We start from the raw sequence: 14270 nt of genomic DNA on the forward strand, positions 1-14270 counted from the left end.
TGGCTGCAGAGGTTGGGTGTAATTTATTCCACAGCTAAACTGATAGGTTTGCAGGTGTATTACAACAATTTCCACTCCATTATCTCTGCTACTCTTCTGAATGATGGAAATGTAGCATGGATTCTCCCTTTGAATTTTATTCTTAGAACATAGAACATTACAGCACAGTACAGGCCCTTCGGCCCTCGATGTTGCGCTGACAATCTGAAGCCCATCTAACCTACCCTATTCCATTATCATCCATATGTTTATCCAATGATCGTTTAAATGCCCTTAAAGTTGGCGAGTCTACTACTGTTGCAGGCAGGGCATTCCACGCCCTTACTACTCTCTGAGTAAAGAACCTACAAATCCCAAAACAAACATTGGAGCCAGAGATTTAGAAATTGATTTTCTGAAGCTGAATATGAAACTTAAATTGTGATCTGTTATTGTGCACATGTACTATGTTTAATTATTTAAAATTTCAATTGTTTGACTGTGATGTAGGTCAGGGACACCTATTATCTGGAACTACAGTGAAGCAAACAATACATATAATTGATTAACCTCACCTTCACTATAGAAAGCTTGCATCTCATCCCAAGTTAAGAAACAAACACTAAAGAAACTAGGTAGATTTTTTGTTTAGAAAGTCAAAAGTGGAAGTGTTTCTATAGAGACGAGGGCTCTTGCCAATAAGTGAGTAATTCTGGGGATCCAATAAAATTCTTGTGTGCTTTAACATACAAGGGGTGTTTAGTCCTTACCTCCAGGCTTGGTGCAGGCTCCCAGCATGTTCACCACATTCAGATGGTGGCCAATGTGGATAAGAATTTTCAGCTCTGACATCAGAGCTTTGCATTCATTTGTGCTAGCGCCTTCTGTTAAAGAACGAGGTTGAAGTGAATTCACACAATAGGAAAATTGTTGTTTGATCTGTCTACAAAGCAGGGTTAAAAAGCCAAGGTTGCAAGTCTGTTTTTAGAACGATAACAGAACAAGGAAATGATAAAGTTTAGTTTTACTCAAGATTTAGCCTTGATCTCATTTCTTCTAATTATAAATATCAAGATACTCTTATGAACAGAGTATATGGTTATAAATTCCAAACAATACGTTAACAATATATGGCTAATAAGTTAACAATTGAATATGGAATGGCTTTCTAGTCTGTAGCAAAGAAAAGTTGATGGTTTAAATTCCACGATTCTTCCTGTCTCTTGATTGTATGAAGCATCCACTTGTCATTTGTGGTCAGGCTTGCCTTAGTTAGAGAGTGACCTGGAAATAACTGATCCTCTGATTTATTTTCCCTTTCCTCTGTAGCAAGATGGCATTCCTCACCAATGCATATTGAGTTGATGGATTCTTGATGAGGTTTCAGGGCTTTCACCTGCAAGTTAGACAGTAAGTGGGAGAGTGACACTGCCTCTTTTAAGGATGGCCTGGTGAACCACATTCCAATCAGGCATTTGGAGAGGTCACTGACATGCGCTTTACCCTCGAATCAAGACCCTGGGAGATGGCATCCTACCTAGGTAAATCAGACGCTGGAAGCCCTTGAGAGCAACAGTACCAGAGGGGAGGCCATGGTTGCTGCCAGAAGGGCAGGCAGTGGAGACAGGGACGGATCAGTAATGTGCGTAGTGGTGGGTGGGCAGTTGCAAGGAGAGAGGCACAGAGACTTGGGGGAGAGCTGCTCTCAATGGATCTCTCCATTCCCAATGTCCAGTCTCTCAATCATAAAGTGAGTGCCTTTTTACTGAAGAATCATTTCCTACTCCTCACCCCACTCTCTCCCACCCCCAAACCCTTTTCTGACCCTGGAGGTGACAAACTCTCTGCAAACGTTGAGGTTCTCTATAAACTGCACAGCAACAACTGGTTCAATCCTTGTGGAGGTGGGATGAGACCTTTAAATGGTCACCTAGAGGCCACTGTTGGTGGTGGGCTGGAAAGTTGACGGTGGGCCTTCCAGAACTAGATCACCATGTGTGGAACCTTGGAATGGCTGCTTGTGGGTGCAGTGCTTCAGCTTGGAGGAAATGTTACCCCCCGTACTTAATTCTGGTGGAGGTGTAAAAGTGGCATCATTCCACTACGACAACATCCCATGGAAATAAAGCTCTTCCTGCTTCTAAGCTAACTACCAGCAAGAACACAAGTCGGTGGCCAATGTGTCTGATACATGAAAGACTGGTGCAAGTCAGGATGGAGGAGACTGCTGGGGATCAATCTTCTGCTCTGCCTCGATATATCATTATTCACTGGTGTTGGAAAAGTCAGTGTCATCTTGCTACTGAAAAAACATCCCTATTGGAGGAATGAATTAGGCTAATACCTAAAAGCTATTTTAGTTAAACCTTAACTCTGTACTTCTAGTTTCCACCAGTTTACAGATGTAAACATCAATTGTTTGATAAATCTAGAATTACCATCAGCGTCACTCTTCAGTTAAGCTATTGGAATAGGTTTTACTTCCTATGTGGCAGTTACAACTGAATATGAAAAAGAACCACATCCCCTCAGACTAACTTGAATATGACCATAAGAAACAGGAGCAGAAGCAGGCCATTCAGCCCACTGAATCTGCTCCAACATTCAATTATGGCAGGTATGTTTCTCAACCCCATTCTCCTGCCTTCTGTCCATAACCCTTGATCCCCTCACTAATCAAGAAGCTATCTATCTCTGTCTCAAATACACTCAATGATTTGGACTCCACAACCGTCTGAAGCAATGAATTCCACAGATTCACTACCCCCTAGCTGAAGAAATTCCTCCATATCTCAGTTCTAAAGGGTCATCCCTTCATTCTGAGGCTGCGCCCTCAGGTCCAAGTCTTTCCCACTAGTGGAAACATCTCCAATCCACTCCAGTCGGGCCTGTCAGTATCCTATAAGTGTCAATGAGATCCCTCCTCAGCCTTCTAAACTCCATCATTACACACCCAGAGTCCTTAACTGTTCCTCAAACGACAAGCCCTTTATCATCACGGATCATTCTTGTAAATGTCCTCTGGACCAACACATCCTTCGTTAGATACAGCGCCCAACGCTGATAACAGTATTCCAAATGGCACCTGACCAGAGCCTTATACAGCCTCAGCAGTACATCGCTGCTTTTGAATGCTAAGCCTCTTGAAATCAATGCTAACATTACATTTGCTTTTCTGACCTCCAACTGAACCTGTATGTTTGCCTCAAGAGATCCATGAACTTGGACTCCTATGTCCCTTTGTACTTCAAATTTCCGAAGCCTTTCCGTATTTAGAAAACAGTCTATGCCTCTATTCTTCCTATCTAAGTGCATAACCTCACACTTTCCCACATTGAATTCCATCTACCACTTCTTTGTCCAGTCTCCTAGCCTGTACAATACTCTTATTTTATTTAGCAGTCTTCTGTGCAGCACCTTATCAAAGGCTTTCTGGAAATCCAAATAAATCACATTCATTGGCTCTCCTTTGTCTAAACGGCTTGTTACCTCCTCAAAGAATTCTGCCAGATTTGTCAGGCATGTCCTCCCCTTGATGAAGCCATACTGATTCACTCCTATTTTACCATGCACTTCTAAGTACTCTGCAAACTCTCCCTAAATAATGGACTCTAAAATATTACTGATGACTGAGGTCAGGCTAACCTGCCCATAGTTTCCTGACTTCAGCTTCCCTCCCTTCTTAAACAGGGGTGTTGTATTAGCCATTTTCCAGTCCTTTGGCACCCTTACTGACTCCAGTAATTCCTGAAAATTCAGGTCCATAATCTCTTCAGCTCTCTCCTTCAGAACCCTGGGATGTAGCCGACTAGACTGAGTGATTATACAACTTCAAACCTTTCAGCTTATTTTCCAGCAGTCCAAAGTCTACTCCTGCCTCTCTCTAGATATCTAAAAAAAACCCTTACAATCTTCTTTTCCTTGCTAGCTAGCTTACTGTCATATGTCCTGTTCTTCCCCCTTACTGCCTCTTAGTTGTCCTCTGCTGGTTTTTAAAGACTTTCCAACCCTCTGGCTTCTCACTAATCTTCACCACATGGTCTGCTTTTCCTTTTGCTTTTATGATGCCACTGACTTCCTTTGTCAGCCATGGTTGCCTCCTCCTCCCCTCAGTATGCTTCTTCTTCTGTTGGATGAATTTCTGCTATCCCTCCTGAATTACCCACAGAAATCCTGCAATTGCTGTTCTACATCTTCCCCACTAGGCTCCTCTTCCAATCTAATCTAGCCAGCTCCTTCCTAATCTTTATAGTTACCTAGACTCGATTGTACTACTGTTACATCTAAATCAATGTTCTGCATCTCAAATTGCAGGGTGATTCTACCATATTCTGTTCCCTAGTGGGATCTATCACAGGCTGCTCCAAAAAATGATCTCGTAAACATTCCTTGAATTCTTTTTCTTGAGATTCAGTACTAATCTTATTTTTCCAGTCCACCAGCATATTGAAGTCCTCCATGATTATTATAATAGTGCCTTTCTTACATATCTTTTTTTCTATCTCCTGATTTATTTTCTTCCCCAACTACTTCTAGGAAGCCTGTATATAACTCCCACCAGGGTCTTTTCTGCCTTTGCTGTTTCTCAGCTCTATCCATACGGACTCTATGTCTTCCAACTTTTGCTATTGATTTAATTTCATTTCTTACTGACAAGACAACTCTGCCTCCTCTGCCAACTGTACTCCTATGGCTCATGTAGTCTTGAATATTTAGCTCCCAGCCCTGATCCCCTTGCAGCCACGTCTCTGCCACCCTCAAAACATCGTACCTCCCAATTTCAATCTTATCCGCAAGCTCATTTACCTTGTTTCATGTATAGCATGCATTTAAGCGCATGTGACAAACAGACAATGGCAAGAATTTGTCTGCAGCTGTCCTCACAGTTGCTAATTTTATCCTTTTGGTAACCACTATCTCTGAATTTCACGGCATTCCGACATTCAAATCTTGCCCTCACCTCCTCTGAGTAGACAAGCTGCAGATACATGGATGTCACATATATTTCTGGCTAAATTCCACAACCTTCTAAGAAAGGTCCTGCTAATTGCCCCAATAAAAAATATTAATTGATGCCCCTTTTCTTCTGATGCACTGGGGAAATCTTCAATTCTCTGTCATCCATATGTCCACAGATATTTTAATTTAAGAGGTTGTATCTTCGTTTTTGCCCAGCTCCCAATTCTCTATCAGTCAGTTATGTGAGAAGGCTTCAGTATAAGACTAGAAGCTGGGTCAGCACAACACCCAGTTAAACAGAGAAAAAATGTTTGTTGTTGGTTGGAGACTACTTTGTAAGCAGCTGATGTTAATACCTCCAATGTCTGCATGAAATCCATAATTAATGAGGAAGCAGAAAAGTACCTTTCAGCATTTTTACAGCCACTGTTTTACAGGTTGAAGACTTATCAATCCCAAAAGCAGATGCCTCCACCACTTTTCCAAATGCACCAAGTCCCAGTGTTTTGCCTGTGCAAAGAGAAACAGGTTCAGTTCACAATAGATTTATCTTTAGATCAACCTGCACACTTGTATCAACAGAAAAATATAATTCAATGCAAAAGATCTGGAAATATGAAAAATGAAGTAAACTGTTCTAAGGTTGATTAGAAGTAATAAAGGTTCATTAATTAGTTGATCTGAACAATAAAGTATACATGCTTCATTAGTTCCATCCCAATAAGTTAGAGAAGGAAATGCTGTGATAAGCCCAGAAGTCGATGCTACCACAAAAACAAACCTTGCTCTGGTGAATGATTTAAAGTAGTAAACTGAGATTGAAATTTAATTGTCAAAACAAAGAGATGTTTGGTCCCAAGAATATTTCCTTCCTTAAATTATATTATTACATCTTTCCAAACATCCTATCTATAAGTGTGTTGTACTTACCAAGCCTGAGTCTGTCCCTGGGAAACTCCCATTTACTGCTATCATATGCTAGATGTTCACACTGCTCATCCAGAGGCACTTCATCTGGATCCATTATGATGGACAGATATCCAGATTTAACATCCCCAGAACTTGGCTGCAAAGATATTATGAACTGTTGTCAATTTGCATGCCTGCCACTCATTTTCCTGTTTCTGTTAAAATAGCTCTTCCTGTGTTTAGTGAGTAAAGACTCCACCTGGTGCGTTAATGAACAGTTCAGTTTCTGAAAATGCCAGGTTTGACCTCTGATCTGTGCTGAGTTAAAGTTAAGCCAGGTTAGTGGCTACAACTACAGTCTTGGCATACCTGCACGACAAAAAGTTAGCCTGGAGTTGCTGTCATGAATGAATGAATCCCATTGGATGTCTGATTACGAACGAGTGGTGAATAGGCTGTCACCATCAGCAGAAACAGACTTTCTCTGATTTTGTAAACGGACTGAAGTGGGTAGTGGTAGAAATAGGAAATGGCCTTTCAAATTTCTGCTGGTAGTACAGGATGGTGTGAAATTTCCATTCATTTTATGGGTTAGTATGCTTTAGTAGTACTTACATAGCAGAAATATGTCATCTGTTGGGTTTTCCATGATCTATGCTCCAACAAAACTAAACTTCAAAATTCTTTTTAATGTAAGAGTTGAGAGACGGGAAGATGTTGTTTAAACACATAAGGAACCCTCCCGTCTCACCCTCATCATCAATTATCACGTGAGATTTCTAAAATAATACTTTTCAAATTTCAAGTTATTTTCTCATGTCATTAAAAGGGATGGTGCAATGTTATGCTATGGTTGACTTACCACAGTCAATCACCTGCTCTTTGGACCATGTGGTGTTATGCTAGAGATCAACGGGCGTACCAAAAATATTTCACTGACTGATCCTAGAAAACCTGATACATCGGGGCATATCTTATGCTGGTTTAAAGATTAGATGTGTTAGAAGTGAACCCTGTTCCAGCAACAAAAAAAAAACACACAGCATTATTTAGGGTTAGGTGAGTGAGCATTTGGAATGCAGTACTCGAGGGAACCCAGCCACTATAGAAAAGAATAAGAGATAGTAGGAACTGCAGATGCTGGAGAACCTGAGATAACAAGGTGTAGAGCTGGATGAACACAGCAGGAAAAGCAGCATCATAGGAGCAGGAAGGCTGACATTTCAGGCCTAGACCCTTCATCATCTGTCGGCCTTCCTGCTCCTATGATGCTGCTTGACCTGCTGTGTTCATCCAGCTCTGCACCTTGTTATCATAGAAAAGAATAACCTGATTTTTATAGTGTCTGTCACAACATCAGGACATTTGAAAGTGTTTTATAGTCGAATAAGCATCTCTGAAATGTAGTCATTGCTATAAAATTGGAAAGAGGGCAAATGATTTGTGCAGTTAGCCATGATCAACAACTAAAATAATTATTAGAAGAAAACTCATTCTTAGTGCTGATTGAATGATAGGTGTTGGCTAGGATACCGAGGAGGAGGGTCCACTTTTCTTCCTTAAATAGTTTCACAGGATTTTACATGGGGAAGACCTTCAATGTGTCAACCAAAAGATGGCTCCTCCAAAAGTGGAGTATGAGCCCAGATTACATTCTCTCACTTCTCCACAATGACTTGAACACAAGACATTCTGAGTCAGATGTGAGTGTTATAAGTAAATTTCCAGATGCATGGAGACAAGTGCCACACTTAAGAAATAAAGGGAGAAAATAGAACAAACAGATAAGAATCTTTCTATTTTACTAATTACAATATATAGAATACTGAGTCCAAGCTTGTACATCATTAACAAATTAATAGTGTAAGTATTGACCTTGGGACAGTTTCACATGTTGCTTTCTGGAAATTGATCAGAGATGGATGATTTAGTCATGCAGTTGCACCTCCAACCATTCTTTGTACGTTTTCCTCATCTGACATTTTGATCTTTTGTTTCGTGGTGCAAAATAAATGTGGCAACTAGAAAGATTATTTATAACCTTACCTTCTTGAGTTTACGTATGAAAAGTGTGAGCAAAAGCCAGAAGAGTGTTGCTGCTACCCCAGTACAGACCAAAATGATCAGTTCCAAGTTGGATTTTTCCTCAGACCCTGAAAAAAAGCATTAAATTACATGAAAAGTTGCCATTGTACATGGATTACGTTTTAATATAGCCCAGAATTAATTTATTAATGGTGACAGACACAGTTTGTTCTGAATCTACTGTCATATGAGCCGTAAAATGAGGCATTGAATGGTCTTTAACCTGAATAAATGATAACTTCTGCTCTTTGAATGTATGTATGTGTTGTAAGAGAAGCTTTAACTATTAAATGTAACTATTAAATCTTCCTAATTATTTAAATTTTCCATCGCAGTAGCATGCTCGAGGTGCAGCATTTCCATGACACCTAAAGACACTTTTTAAAAGAATAGAAACAGAATACATATGTGTGCAAATTCTAGGAAGATGCATAGCACAAAATATATGCGTCATTTGTTTCATGACTGAATACATCAAATTCTTTATTTATTTATGAGATTCTGAAAATGTTTTACTTTTAGACTGGTGTCAATTTTTGAGGTTTAGGCCAAATTTAAACGAAGTTCAGTAAAAGTGGCTTTAGCTATATTGTAGGAAAACTATTGTGATACTAGAGTGTAGTTAGCACTCTTTGCAAAAATGTTGGATAAGTATGCTTGAGTGTACATGTGTGTGTTTGTGTGTATTTGAGCATTATTCCCCCTTTCCACCATTTAAATTATGTGAACCTAGTGAGAGAAGAACATTTCACTGCCATGGTCTACAACCCACATTTTGCTCAAACAGTGAAAGAACATTCTTGCAGATCCATACCTAGGACTGCTACATATGCTGAGGTTTCAACACTTCCCTGCTCATTGGTGGCCTTGCATTTGTATTCGCCTTCATCATCATATCTGACTCTTTCAATGATTAAAGTTTTGTTTCCTGATTCCAAAAAAATGCCTGGGTTTAGAAAAGAAATCACATTGTTGATATAAAGATAAAAACAGAAAGAACTGTGCATGTTGTAAATCAGGAACAAAAACAGAAGTTGCTGGAAAAGCTGAGCAGGTCTGGCAGCATCTGTGAAGAAAAATCAGAGTTAATGTTTCAGGCCCGGTGACTCTTTCCCAGAACTTCTGTTTTTGCTAGTATTTAAAGATGTCTTGCTACTGTAGGTCTTTGTAAGTGGTAAGTAAACAGTCACAAATAAAATCTTCATTCTTGTTTCAAGTTATGGTACTTGTTTCCATAGTTTTATTTGTATCATGAAAAGCTATGTCAGAATCATAGAATAATTTTAAACTCTAAACAAATAACGATCTTTTTCTGCAGGTATTCTAGGTTTACATTGAAATATTATTACTATTCATTTATATTACCATGTCTAAATTTCGCAAAAGGCTTTCTTTTAATTTCTCAATAGACATGAGGCTGGAAATTACAGATAATCGGTCTCACGACTTCTTCTTGTGGGGATACGCTTTCCAATGCCTTTCTCAAATGGCTATTGCTTATATTGCTGACCTTGGCAATGAGTATGAGACTATGAGGAAACATTGCAACCAAATCTAATCCTATTGCCACCTGATATTAGCTCACAAGGAAAGTATCTTCTTATGACATTCTCTTGTCTACTAGGTTAATAGAGAAACACGAATTGATTTATTTTAACCAGGTTAATGCTGCCATAATTCACAACCTTGGTGCTCTATTGAACCATTGGTTAAGTATCAATGCCATATTCTTTCCATTACAAAGACATCCTCCAATTGAAATTAGATTTTCATCCTTGTGTTTAATTTTCTCTGTAACCTTGCCTACTCCCCAGTCCGTAAGCCCATCCAACGCTGCAACCCATGCAAAACCTGTTCTTCTGACTCCAGCCTCTTCCTCCTCTTGCTCCATCATTAGCACATATGCTTTTGGTTGTTTAGATTGTGCTCTCTAGGATTGCCTTTTTAGCCTGCCCTGTCTCTAAACTAGCTCTCTTCCTTTAAGAATCCGCTTTAAAAACCCCTCATTTTCATCATCTTTCTTTATGTCTCATAAAGCTTGAAATCACTATTATTAACTTACACCTCTGTGTCTTGGGACATTTTTAAAAATTTAAGTATAATTATAGATGCAGGAAGACCAAATGAATGCTTTGTACTGTATGCTTGTATTAATATTTTGTAGACTGTGGTCAGTAATGTTTTATTCAAGTGCCAATGTATACTTGCAGCCCAGGACTGTCATAGATCAGTCTTATTTCCTTAATTCATAACTAATTTCTACTAAATTTCTGTCTTTGCCTATTTTTCTGAAAACCGTTTGTCCTTGTTGGTTACATTTTTCAATGCCTGCCTCAAATGGTTATTATTTATACGTCTATCATGCAGTGAGTACTGAGTATTATCAACTCTGATCATATTCTCATCTGATGTTTGATTTTCCAATACATGGAGCAACAATTTGTGGAGTCAAAAGAACAGGTTTTGCATGGGTTGTAGCGTTGGATGGGCTTAGGGACTGGGGAGTAGGCAAGGTTACAGAGAAAATTAAACACAAGGATGAAAATCTAATTTCAACAATTAGGAGTGGGAATCTGATATCCTTCATACTCTGCTAACATGGGATTTTTAGGCACAAAGAAAAAAATTTGTCACATGTTTGAGTGACAAGGGGACTAGTGATGCATGTGAAAAAGAAAACATCCAAATGTACAGAAAAATGCCAATTGGCCTCTTAAATATACATTTTACACCATGGAGCAAACATGTTACATCTTGATAAAAGTGTCAGTATTTAATATTCTGGAAAGGCAATTAAATAACCTTGACTAAATATACATGCGTCTGATATTATTTTAATGCAATGTTTAAAAAAAAGCTTACTATTTATTTTCTGTCATAATTTATTGTACTTTTGAAACTGTATAACATTTTCATAACATCTTATTAAGGTGCTACATAAAAGGAAATTATTTAAGGGAAAACATGTATAGAGTTGAGGTGGGTGTGAAAACCAAACTGTCTGACTGCAATTCAAATGTTTTCATACTCTTCATTAATGGTGTCTTAAAAGAATCATTGAAAATTTCTAGGTTAGGACAGAATCCCAGCATAAATCAAAAAAAAATTGGTATTCTTCCACAGTTTCCCTATCAGCAAACCTCCTTCCCTTGTCCATTTTTTTCTCTCCACTTCTCCTGAGTGCACTGACTTAGGCAAGAGGCAGTTCCATGGCTACAGCTATTCTTTGTGTTAGAGGCTATACATTGGGCATCATGTAATCTAAGCAATTTAAATATAGAAGACGTCATAGCTCAGCCTATTTCTAGTTCTGAGCTGACCACCATCATCTACACTACCCAGCTTTCAAGCATAGGTACCCTGACTAATTTTTCCTTCCTCCAACCCTGAACTGTTGAGGCAACGTATTGCATCTGTCCTCAAACTCTGGCTGAAATCAGGTACCTTGGTAGAGACTGGGGAAATAATCAGAGGCCTTCCTCATTGTTATGCAACAATACAACATAAGTGTTTGGCTTGCGAGGGGAGATGATTGCCTCATAGTATTGTTCCGTGACTATTAATCCAGAGATTTATGTAATATTCTGGGGACCTAAGTACAAATCCTACTGGGGCAGATGGTGGAATTTGAATTCAATAAAAATGTAAGAAATTTAAGAAAGGACATTGTCTGGCCTTCAAGTGACTGTACACACAGAGCAACGTGGTTGCTTCTTAATTGCTCTTTAGGCCATTAGGGTGGACAATAAATGCTGGCCCAGCCAGCAAAACTCACATCCCATGAATGAATTAAACAAAACAGAAGCTAATTGTATCTGTTTTCAGGCAACCACAGCTCATTCTGGTTTATACACTGCACTCCATATTTTATGGTTGCCCATAAACCAGATTTATTTATAAGGTACATGCTGGAAGACATAAAAATTGGCACAAAGATACAATTTATGGACTTGACACAATTTATCTTGAGAGTAAGATATATTTCCTTTGTTCGAGACTCAGTAAACATCTTTGCAATGCTGCTACTCATAGTAACGGCATTGATTCACTCCTAGATGTTATTGTACAGAGGACATGTAAATAGAAATTACTGGTAGAAATTTAAACTAAAGTGAAGAAAATACAACAAGGTGGAAATGAATAAAAATTGATTGACAGGAATAAATTAATCAAGAGCAAATTGCGGGGAATTATGTGACTTCCTGACTATCTGAATTTTTGTGTACATTGAAATATTGAAATTTAAAAGAATGTGATATTTCATGCTCTGTTATACGTTGAAACTGTATAAAAATACCATGACTAATACTTGTATTTCTTCAGCATCCATCACACCAAAAGATATGAAAGCTTTTTGAGCAACACGAAATACAGTGAATATTGTTACATAGACAGATGGGAATGTTTGTCAAAGTTCAAGGTGAATGTGACATTGGAATATAAACCATCACCAATAAGGCAACTGTCTGAACTTTAAAGCTTTAAAAAATTTGCCAGGCTCTGTTGTCGATATGTTTCACATCTGAAAGGGCAGTTATCCTCTTGACAACTACTCCAGATGCCTTGAATACCATTTCCAGATGGACAGAAGATAGATGTTTGGAAATAAAAGCGTACACTGTTTAGAGATACACGTGAAACAAGTAAAAATGCACGTAACTTCATCAGCTTTGAAATCGCTTTTTGTTATTTCGGAGTTTTTGTTTGCAATCAAGAAAGGTGAAGCATCAAGGCCCAATGTACGGGAAAATTACCATATTTGAAAAGAGCGAGAAAGACCATTAGGTTTCAGATTAATGAGAATGCAGTCATATTAGCCTTAGCACTTTGTTCGAAGAAAGAAAAAGAGATAGGAAATATCATGTAATGCACCTGAAGCTGGGAGAACCGGTTGCTCATTTTTGAACCAAGTGATGCTCGGAGGAGGCCGTCCACTAACATCGCAAGTCAGGATCACAGTACCACTGCTGTTAACCTCCTGCCCTGTCAGGTTCTTTTGAAGGACTGGGATGGTCTTAGCTGCAATAATAGAGAGAAAAAAAACATTTTCAATTGTCTACTTGACTTTTTTTTTCAGTTCTCTTCTCTTTTCCAGATAGGAGTGATTTCAATATGATTTCCTAGACTGGTTTTGATCACTGGAGGAGATGAAAGCAGAGATTTTTTTCTCTGTATTGGATGCATTTTTGTTAATTCTAGGAGATTACTGAAAGCCCAAGCAGGTTCTAAGTTTAAGAATGGAAGACAAAAGGAAAAAGAGGTGGGATGGCAATCTTAAGAAGGAATGACACCAGTAAAGGAGCAAGATGTAGAATTAGTGTGGGTGGAGCTGAGGGGAAACAAACATTGCTGGGAATTGTTTATAGAAAATTAAACTTCAGTACTGATATTGGGTACAGTATAAACTATGCAATTTGAGATGCATTTCATGTGGGTAATATACAATACTGGATGACTAATTTACATGTAGGTTATGTTCACCAAATCAGTACTAATGCTGTAGAGGATGAATTCTTGGACTGTGCTTGGGATGTGATTCTGGTACGGTGTTAAGGAGCCAACAAGGGATCAGGCTATTTTGGGTTTTGTGGTATGTAATGGGAAAAGGCTAAATAAAAACTTTGCTGTAAAGGAGCCTTTGGGAAATAGTGACCATAATGTGATTAAAATTTTATGTGAAACGTGATGAAGCTAGGATCTTAAATCCAGGCAACTGAAGCTATGAGGCAATTAGAGGCATGTTGACTAGAGTGGATTGGGAAAATACACAAAAAGATTTGATGGTAGACAGGTATTGGCTAGTATGTGAAGAAACACATAAATATACGTTCCTCTAAGGTACGAACACCTAAAGCGAAATGTGAAAGATTGCATTAGATCAAAAGAAGGATCTAACAAGAATGTCAGAAAAAGTGGGAAGGCTGACAATTGGGAGCAAATTATGACCCTTCAAAGAGGGGCCAGGAAGCTGACAAGGAAAAGGGAAAGCAGAATACAAATACATGCTAGACAGAGGCATAAAGGGAGACTGTAAAAGCTTCTATTGACAGATGATAGGAAAGATATTAGAAAGGATAAGCATGCACCTATTGCTGGTGGGGGCAAGAGAATTTATAGTGGAGAATTGGGAAATGGCGGAGATACGGAATAATTACTTTGTGCCTGGCTCCATGGAAGTACAGAAAATCTTTCTGAAATACTAGGCAATCAAAGGTAATTAAAGAGCTAAAAGAAATTAGTTTTAATAAAGGAGTAGTAGTTAAAAAATTCACTGGATTGAAGGTTGCTATACCTCCTGGACCAGATGAACTGCATACCTAATTGTTGAAGGAATTAGT

The 14270-nt window shown here is 38.7% G+C and overlaps 1 protein-coding gene across 2 annotated transcripts in view; it reads right to left on the reverse strand.

Annotated features, from left to right (window-relative positions):
* Window positions 1-14270, reverse strand: part of kdrl (kinase insert domain receptor like) — a 181133-nt gene that overhangs the window by 44170 nt on the left and 122693 nt on the right. For both annotated transcript variants that reach the window (XM_048605338.1, XM_048605339.1), the window contains exons 14-19: window positions 12805-12951; window positions 8747-8878; window positions 7894-8000; window positions 5869-6004; window positions 5344-5448; window positions 750-863 (exon numbers count right to left, since the gene is read on the reverse strand). In XM_048605338.1, coding sequence (XP_048461295.1) covers window positions 750-863; window positions 5344-5448; window positions 5869-6004; window positions 7894-8000; window positions 8747-8878; window positions 12805-12951 — 741 coding nt within the window. The remainder of the gene's footprint in view (window positions 1-749; window positions 864-5343; window positions 5449-5868; window positions 6005-7893; window positions 8001-8746; window positions 8879-12804; window positions 12952-14270) is intronic.

The sequence above is a fragment of the Rhincodon typus genome, chromosome 14 (genome assembly GCF_021869965.1).
Source record: "Rhincodon typus isolate 14 chromosome 14, sRhiTyp1.1, whole genome shotgun sequence".
NCBI classification, from domain to species: Eukaryota; Metazoa; Chordata; class Chondrichthyes; order Orectolobiformes; family Rhincodontidae; genus Rhincodon; species Rhincodon typus.